Genomic DNA, 9,648 nt, shown 5'->3' on the forward strand with positions numbered 1-9,648 from the left:
TAAACGAGTTTATTATTTATGAGAATTTAACTTAACCATATGGTGGTAGGTTGGCCAGGGCACCAGCCACCCGTTGAGATACTACGTCTAGAGAGTTATGGGGTCCTTTGTATGACCAGACAGTACTTCATTGGATCCTTCTCTCTGATTACGGTTAACTTTCCTTTTGCCCACACATTCACCGAATAGTCTGGCCTATTCTTTACAGATTCTCCTCTGTCCTCATACACTTGACAACACTGAGATTACCAAACAATTCTTTTTCACCCAAGGGGTTAACTACCGCACTGTAATTGTTTAGTGGCTACTCTCCTCTTGGTAAGGGTAGAAGAGACTCTTTAGCTATGGTAAGCAGCTCTTCTAGAAGAAGGACACTCCAATATCAAACAATTGTTCTCTAGTCTTGGGTAGTGCCATAGCCTCTGTACCATGGTCTTACACTGTCTTGGGTTAAAGTTCTCTTGCTTGATGGTGCACTCGGGCACACTATTCTATCTAATTTTTCTTCTTGTTTTATTAAAGTGTTAATAGTTTGTATAGGAAATATTTATTTTAATGTTGTTACTGTTCGTAAAATGCTTTATTTTTCCTTGTTTCCTTTCATCACAGGGCAATTTTCCCTATTGGGGCCCCTGGGGTTATAGCATTCTGCTTTTCCAACTAGGGTTGTAGCTTGGCAAGTAATAATAATAATAATAATAATATGAATATTGAGTTATGTAGGATACATATTCCGACCAACTTTGGTCACTTTGAAAAGTAATGTTATTTTCATATTCAGGGCAAATAATTATTGAAGAGAAATTAGTATAAATACACATAATTTTGCACAATATTTACATATGTGTAATATTCATACATACTTAGAGAGAGAGAGAGAGAGAGAGAGAGAGAGAGAGAGAGAGAGAGAGAGAGAGAGAGAGAGAGAGAGAGAGAGAGAGAGAGACAGAGTTCTGAAATCTCGTTCAAGTCTAAGGCGTATCCTATTACCTTTGAAAGGAATCTGTATTCAATCTCCTGGTTCCTATGCATAGCTTTAATAGGCTGCGGTGAAGTAAACAAGAGGACTGCGCATGCGTAGAAGCTGGTGTGGGGTCGATTCTTCAGTTATCGATACAATAATTCGATACATAAAGATCGTTCTCTGTGACCTGGTAAAAGATCGGCATTTTTAATAGAGGTGATTTTTGTTGGATGTGTAGTGAAAGCCACGAAAGATGTTGCAATGCTTTTTTTTATTAATGCGTTTCAACCTGAAACATAAGTAATTCAAAATACTAAAAAAAATCCTAAATAAATATTAAGTGAAAAAAAAACTAAAAATCACAAACTTTTCTTGGAAAGTACAAACTATAACGAGATAATTAAGTAATTCAAATAAACTTGAAGCATAAACATATATAGTAATGAAAAACATTAAACAAAGATAGCAGTAAATTACGTGAACATAAATAGAACAATTATCCATTACTAATAATTACAAAGTTAAATTAACATTATAAACTCACAAACATATTGAACTGAAACAAGAAAGGTAGTAAACTAGATAGTTACTACCAAGCATTACCACGCAATTACTCTAAGAATAACACCACACTGAAAACAATTATTTAATATATTATAATAAAGTTAATTACTAACACATTTTCTCTCCAAGCCTTTCACTGGACACCAATAATCCGTCCCCATTTCCTCTAAACACAAGGAAGTAATAACCCTTCCGGAGAGTGGGTGTGTCTCGGACGGCAACTGTTTGTAAAAGGACAACTGTCTTGAATACACTCGTCTCATCTGAACTCCGCTGCCCAGACTCGGCAACGCAACACAAGAAATCCACAGAAATGCAGTCCCTTAAATTACAAATATTTTAGTCTTGACCATACTAAACATTTTACAATCAAAATACAACATTTTATAACAATTTATGACATTTTAGATAATAAACAATAGATAAATATATAAATAACTATCGTCCCAGACGATACACTCCCCCTACCCAAATTAGCAATTTTCTTCAATAGGAAGAAGAACAACTAACCTATGTACAGATCTATTTACACACACATCATCTTGGCCTTCATATAGTCTTCCTGGTCTCTGGATTTTGTAACGAACACTAACATCTCTAACCTTGTGATCTCTGCTTGACTGGACTGATATTACCTGAGCAAGTTTCCATTGTCCACGTATGGTGTTGCTGTCTTGTACTAATACGATATCACCAGGTTTAACATTCCTTTTGTCCACATGCCATTTTTGCCTTACCATTAAAGTTGGAAAGTAGTCTCTCTGCCACTTTTTCCAAAAACAGTCTACGATACGTTGCATGAATTCCAACCTATCCTTATATTTTTTATCTACAAATTTCATATCTGCTTGAATTTTACTACTTGCTCGGCCTAATATCAGGTCATTAGGACATAAATATGATCCAAGTTCACAGTCACTGCCAGGTTTGATACCAATCGGTCTGGAATTCAATAAATCAGCTACTTCAAAAAGCACTGTTTGCATTTTTCCGAATGTCAGTTTACTATCTCCAATAGCAATGAGTACAGCACGTTTAACAGATTTTATTAGTGCTTCACTACATCCATTCTGCCAAGGAGCGTCAGCAGACTTATTGAAAATCCAAGTAGTACCACCGCTAGCACCATATTTTTGAAGCTTTGACTTGTCTAACCTGAGTTCCTTGCAAGCAGCAACTAATTGACTTCCCAAATCAGAATGTATGGTCTTAGGATATCCTCTAATTGTTATAAATCTCTGGAAAACTGTCAAGAAACCTTTTGTGTCATAACTTTCTGCCAAATCTACATATACTGCTCGTGAAACAAGGCAATTGAATATTACTCCATAAGCTTTTCCATATGTTCTACGTTTTACCGTATCTCTAATAGTAATTGGGCCAAATAAGTCTAATGAAGTATGGTAGAAAGGAGGAGTAGGACGTAATCTTTCCTGGGCAACTTGACCCATCTTCTGAGCAACAGTTTCAGCACTTATTCTTTTACATGCGATACATTTATTCTTAATAAACTTTATTAGTCTTCTGGCACTAATAACCCAGTACTTACATTGTAATTTAGCTAAAGTAGTTTCGACTCCGCTGTGGTCACTATTATGCAAGTGCTGAATATATAACTTAATAAGATGACTATTTGACGGCATCAAAATAAATCTGTCTTGGTTCCAATTTTCCTTTAACCAATTTGCAATTCTCTCACCTACGAATATGATACCGTTGTCTATACTTGGACCTAAACGACGGTAGGCCTTCCTCCAATCAGATTGTAACTTGCTTTGTTCTATCTGTATCAAATACATTTCTGCTTCATGCACTAATTCAGGAGTTGGCAAGCATGCTATAGCCTTTAATGACTTAACTTTAAATGCTGCAATAACTCTTGCAGTAACTCTCAGTAATTTTGTGTAACTGCTAAACCGACTCATGTTAATCACACTAGTCTTTTCTTCATCAAAGCTTTTCTGTCTACAAGTCAAAACCATACCAACCTTATCAGGAACTTCATCGTTGCAAGACTGACTTATAGGCCAAGTATCAAATGGGCTCGACATAAAGGCTGGTCCCTTTTGCCACATAGAATTTTCATGCAAGACGTTAGGAGGACATGGTCTAGTGGTAAAATCTGCTGGATTGTTCTTACTATTAACCCACCACCATTCAGTAGGGTCTGTTCTAGACTGAATTTCTGCCACCCTGTTGGCTACAAAGGTATTAAATCCATAAGATTCTTTCTGAATCTGTGCTCTTACAATTGATGAGTCAACAATATGTACAATAGATTTGAATTTCCAATCACTTTGTTTCACAATTATATCTCTTAATCTACATGACAGTACGGCACCACATAACTCTAATCTAGGTATTGTCAATTTTTTGGTGGGAGCAATTCTGTTCTTAGCAAGGATCAATTGCGATACATAAGAATCCCCTTCTAGGCCCCACCTTACATAAGCACATGCACCATATGCAACTGAACTGCCGTCTGAAAATATAACTAGCATTGGATCCCCTTTTGCATCTAGGGGTTTTACACATCTCGCATATGACAAAAATTCCAACTCTCGCATATCAATAAAAAATTTACTCCACTTCTCTCTCATTTCGTCAGACATGGGATCGTCCCAGTCACATCTATTGCCTTCCGATCGACTAATTGTGATTAGCTCTCTCATTAAGACTTTTGCATTCAAAGTGAAGGGGATGATAAGTCCTAAAGGGTCATAAATCGTAGATACTTGACTGAGTACCATTCTCTTTGTTAAGTCTTTAGGTATTATCCGATTGGATGTATTTATGTCTATTCCATTTTCGAAAATTCTTTTCTTGGATCTATTAAAGTCCACCTTAATCTTGAAGAAGAATATATCTTTTCTAGGAATCCAGTGTAAACCAAGAACCTTTTCCTCACCAGCATATAACAATTTTAATTCCTTGTCTAAAGTTTCATTGTTAGACATAATCCAATGTTTGATTTTGAAACCACCCTCATTTAGCACCAAATTCATATTACCCATAAGCTCTTTAGCTTTATTTACATCTTCACAACTAAAAATAATATCATCTACTTATGTATTCCTATCTATAATGTTCTTGATCTCCGGAAATTCATTCTCCTTAATTGAAGCAGTTTTCTTAAGAGCTGTTATAGCAATGACACCGCTAGGTCGGTCTCCAAAACCCACAGCTGTAAGTACATGGTGGTTCGGGGGTCTACTAGAATCTGCATCTCGCCATACGAACCTGTGGGTGTGCTGCTCTAATTCTTTCAATCTTACTGCATTATATATTTTGGATATATCCCCTATGACTGCAACATTGTCCTGACGGAATCTTAATAAAATTCCCACTAGGTCATTCAATAAATCGGGTCCTTTTGCCCAATAATCATTAAGTCTGTGGCCCTTGTAATCTGCTGAAGAATTGAACACTATTCTGACTGGGGTTGAGGTTGAACTTTCTTTTAATACTTCGTGATGGTGAATATAGTGTATAGGCCCATCATATTCCCTCATTTCCTTCCAAGATAATTTTCTTGCAACGCCTCTACTCAACATGTCTTTTATTTGATCATTATACAACTGTGTATATTTATAACCTATCTTAGTTAATCGCTTCTCTGTCGATCTCATTCTTGCAATAGCTACCGCCACATTATTAGGCAATTCATTAGGGTCCCTAATCCAGGGATATTTAACAGTCCAATATTTTTCCTCACAGTTATATTCTAAGCCCTTTGAAATCATATCTAACTCCCTTTCTTCTCTAATTGTATAACTTTTATCACCTAATGTACATGATCCACATTTGCATGCTCCACATTTCGGTATACAGTATGTGCCCAAGCTTTCAATGTTGAAAAATTTATCTAAATCCATCCTTAAAAATTCATTATTGTTAACATTAATTTCCTCTACTTTAACCACACTAGAAATTTGATTAACTTTGACATTGAAACTATTGTTCGAAGATTCAAACTTAATCGATGGAACATGTTTTGCATCAATTGTAAATTCCCAACAGACTGTTTGACTTGTGGCATAAGTGTACACCAATCGGATCCTACTAACAACTCTATTTCACCAAATGGACGTTCCACATCAGAAAGACGGATATCATCAAACAAAAGAACGATATTTGTCAGGTCTACCTTACATGCCTCAGATGTTATCTCTTCTATGCCGTAAGCCGTGATATACCAGTGTTTACCTTCAAGATCAGTCACTTTGATTACATATTCTTTACTCTTTATAAGTTCTACCTTTCTTCCTACCTTAGTGATAGTTAATTCAATGTCTCTACCCTTCAAACCTAGTTTATAAGCAGTAGCAAATGTTATTAGCGTTATATCACTTCCAGGGTCCCACAACGTATTCAAAGGTGTGCCATTGCTGTATAATTTACTAATCATTAGCAGTGCTTTGTCTCTTACTAAATATTTGGATTTGACGGAAAGAGTAGTACTGTACATCAGACCCTCTGAAAATGCTCCATGAAGTAATGGATGATGATATTTTCCACATCTTTGACCTTCCGTTATTACATTACAAGTATTCTTGAGACGGCAAAAATTTGATATATGACCAGCTTTCAGACAATTGAAACATGCTCGCCTTTTCCTTACAGTTTCAAACTTCTCAAAATTACCTAGATTGCCAAATACTGAACAGCTCCCCGTGTTATGAGTGCCTTTTTCGTGTAATAAGCACTTCCCAGTTTGCAAAGTATCATTATCCTTACACAAATTAGTGACTATTTGAGTTAGCTGATCTACACGTTGGAGTAATTCATTATGTTTTTCTGGAATACCCTTAATGGATGCTATCATATCTTCTTCATTAACTTGACCTGATATATTATGACAAATCCTAGAACTCGAACATGTCCTGATATCTGAACTCATATATTCCAGTACCCTTTTTTCTTTAAGCAGAAACGTCATAAGATGTTTAAACAATTCAGTGGAGCTTCTATGTTCTTCTGCTATTTGTACCCACTCACGTTTTTGTGTAATAGGGAGTAACTTTTCTATGTAGCTTACTGTGTTAGCGGTATTCATTTCCCCTTCAAGGTCCATCTTCTGTAAGTCTAACCAACACCTCTCAACTCTCTCTACCATTTTGACAAACGCTCTATTATCACCATCATTAACAGGCTTGATCGATTTTAAGTCTGAAAGTACTGCATCAACTAATTTGCGGTTATCCCCATACCTTAAATCTAACCTACTAAGCATTTCATCATAGTCATTTTCAATACCTCTGACAGTATTTAATGCTTCACCACTTAAACATGACCTCAGTGCATAGGGATCCTTTCCAAAACTATGTACCATTAATCTTTTATAATCATCTCTAAAATTCGGAAAATCTCTAATGTCTCCACTAAACTGAGGGGGTTGCAAAGCCTTCACCTTAACACTTCTAACACTAGAGTCCTGTACCACATGAATATTTTTTTTGTATTTAAACATTATCTGGACTTTCCTTCTTTCCAAACTATCAATATATTCGTCACACTCAATTAAATGTTCCTCTATGGCACCAACCTTAATGAAGATGGAGACATACCTCTCATGACAAACTTCAACCTTATCAAAAGCTTTACAGACTTCTTCATAAACCTCAGTCAGCGCTGTTGAAGCACTAGCTTGTCCAACAGTGTCTTCGAATATGTTGCATTTTCTCGTGAAGGTCCTCTTGGCCTGTGCTCGGTCATTTTTAGCTTGCTGCATTTCTCCCTCCATAATAACAGAGTTCCAAAATGTGTTGAAATGTTGGATGTGTAGTGAAAGCCACGAAAGATGTTGCAATGCTTTTTTTTATTATTGCGTTTCAACCTGAAACATAAGTAATTCAAAATACTAAAAAAAATCCTAAATAAATATTAAGTGAAAAAAAAAACTAAAAATCACAAACTTTTCTTGGAAAGTACAAACTATAACGAGATAATTAAGTAATTCAAATAAACTTGAAGCATAAACATATATAGTAATGAAAAACATTAAACAAAGATAGCAGTAAATTACGTGAACATAAATAGAACAATTATCCATTACTAATAATTACAAAGTTAAATTAACATTATAAACTCACAAACATATTGAACTGAAACAAGAAAGGTAGTAAACTAGATAGTTACTACCAAGCATTACCACGCAATTACTCTAAGAATAACACCACACTGAAAACAATTATTTAATATATTATAATAAAGTTAATTACTAACACATTTTCTCTCCAAGCCTTTCACTGGACACCAATAATCCGTCCCCATTTCCTCTAAACACAAGGAAGTAATAACCCTTCCGGAGAGTGGGTGTGTCTCGGACGGCAACTGTTTGTAAAAGGACAACTGTCTTGAATACACTCGTCTCATCTGAACTCCGCTGCCCAGACTCGGCAACGCAACACAAGAAATCCACAGAAATGCAGTCCCTTAAATTACAAATATTTTAGTCTTGACCATACTAAACATTTTACAATCAAAATACAACATTTTATAACAATTTATGACATTTTAGATAATAAACAATAGATAAATATATAAATAACTATCGTCCCAGACGATACAATTTTGTGCATTGAGAACAAAGCCCTCGGAAGGATATTTGAAGTTAAATGTCAGGACATGATTAGAAATAAAACTATAAGAGAGATTACTCGAGTGCCATATGTGGATGAGATCATAGTGAGGGGTAGATGGAGATGGTTTGGCATGCTCTTCGCACTCCCCAAGAGATATTGGTTCACCAAACGTGTAGCTAGGCTCCACAAGGTACTAGAAGAGTTGGAAGATTCAGCCCTACATGGCTGAGGAGTATGAAGCGTGAAGTAGATGATGAATGGAGAAGTATTGATTTAAAAGCTCAAGAAAGAGACGACTGGCGAAATCCAACCGAGGCCCTTTGCATCAATAGGCGTAGGAGGAGATGATGATGATGATGAATTTTGTGCATAGGGGAAAGTAGACCCAAAACGAAGAGTAAAGAGAAAAGACAGGAAAAATAAAAGGAAAATACGAAAATAATGAAGAAAATTTGACATTGGCCCAGACAGTTTACGTTAGTGTTCCAAACTCATTTCATCAGGTTTTTTTTTTTTTTTTTTTTTCTTTTTTTTATGATGAGCTATAGGCCTAATCAGGAAGAATGTAATAACAACATCAGAGGTTGCTCAGATCTTTAATGAAGTAATTTTATGCGTAGGTCAGAGTACAAGAAAACAAAAACTAAGAAAATGGGAAAATGAGCAACTAATTTCTTTATTATATCAAAGTCATAAGATTCTCTTTCACTAATGTTTTATTGGGATGCCAGAAAACTCAATCAATCAATCAATCAATCATGTTATACAGGGTGGGCCCAAAATATAGTTACAGTTAACACCTATACATTTTATATTTGGTAGACATCTAGACATTTACATATATCATATTTACGTACATTAGACATTTAACAGTTTATATTTAATCTCTCAAGTGCTCGAAATGTATTTACGTACATAAGACATTTTACTTTGAACATTTAGTCTCTTAGGTGTTCAGAATGTGTTTACATACATATGTATAGGTCTAGATACATTAGACATTTTACAATGGACATTTAATCTCTTTCTTTACATACATTATGCGTAGGTCTACATACATTAGACATTTAGCAATGAACATTTAATCTCTCAAGTGCTCAAAATGCATTTCATCATGATCATGATCATTATCTCCTCTGCCTATTGACGCTTCATAGTCCTCAGCCATATAGTCCTGGGCCTTCCAACTCTTCTAGTGCCTTTTGAAGCCCAGTTAAAAGTTTGGTGAACTAATCTCTCTTGGGGATTACGAAGAGCATGCTCAAATCATCTCCATCTACCCCTCACCATGATCTCATCCACATATGGTTCTGGAGTAATCTATCTTATAGTTTAATTTCTAATCATGTCCTGACATTTAACTCCAAATGTCCTTATAGTTTTATTTCTAATTCTATCCTGCTGTTTGACTCCCAATATTCTTCTGAGGGTTTGTTCTCAAATCTACAAAATCTGTTGGATGTTGTGTCATTGTCATACCACGATTCATATCCATATAGGAACACCGATCTCACTACTGTATGGACAAAATGCGTT

The 9,648-nt window shown here is 35.6% G+C and overlaps 3 protein-coding genes across 3 annotated transcripts; all 3 read right to left on the reverse strand.

Moving 5' to 3' along the window:
• Positions 1-1,036: 1,036 nt before the first annotated feature.
• On the reverse strand, positions 1,037-4,533 carry LOC137644614 (uncharacterized). Its single transcript, XM_068377567.1, has 2 exons — positions 2,039-4,533; positions 1,037-1,151 (listed from the first exon to the last, which is right to left on the reverse strand). The coding sequence occupies exons 1-2, from the start codon at positions 4,531-4,533 to the stop codon at positions 1,037-1,039; spliced, it is 2,610 nt and encodes an 869-aa protein (XP_068233668.1).
• A 60-nt stretch (positions 4,534-4,593) lies between these two features.
• On the reverse strand, positions 4,594-5,403 carry LOC137644615 (uncharacterized). The gene has a single exon (XM_068377568.1). The coding sequence runs from the start codon at positions 5,401-5,403 to the stop codon at positions 4,594-4,596; it is 810 nt and encodes a 269-aa protein (XP_068233669.1).
• Positions 5,404-5,438: 35 nt separating this feature from the next.
• LOC137644616 (uncharacterized) lies at positions 5,439-7,271 on the reverse strand. Its single transcript, XM_068377569.1, has one exon. It carries the CDS (start codon positions 7,269-7,271, stop codon positions 5,439-5,441), a length of 1,833 nt encoding a protein of 610 aa, XP_068233670.1.
• Positions 7,272-9,648: the final 2,377 nt, after the last annotated feature.

This window comes from Palaemon carinicauda, chromosome 7, assembly GCF_036898095.1.
Source record: "Palaemon carinicauda isolate YSFRI2023 chromosome 7, ASM3689809v2, whole genome shotgun sequence".
NCBI lineage: Eukaryota > Metazoa > Arthropoda > Malacostraca > Decapoda > Palaemonidae > Palaemon > Palaemon carinicauda.

Excerpts from the sequence above, each read along its gene's own strand:
- LOC137644614 (XM_068377567.1), bottom strand. The coding sequence starts at position 4,533 with ATGAATTTGGTGCTAAATGAGGGTGGTTTCAAAATCAAACATTGGATT. Across the intron at positions 1,152-2,038 it reads GTAAATAGATCTGTACATAG|GTCACAGAGAACGATCTTTA; the intron begins GTTAGTTGTTCT and ends ATCTTTTACCAG.
- LOC137644615 (XM_068377568.1), bottom strand. The coding sequence starts at position 5,403 with ATGGATTTAGATAAATTTTTCAACATTGAAAGCTTGGGCACATACTGT.
- LOC137644616 (XM_068377569.1), bottom strand. The coding sequence starts at position 7,271 with ATGGAGGGAGAAATGCAGCAAGCTAAAAATGACCGAGCACAGGCCAAG.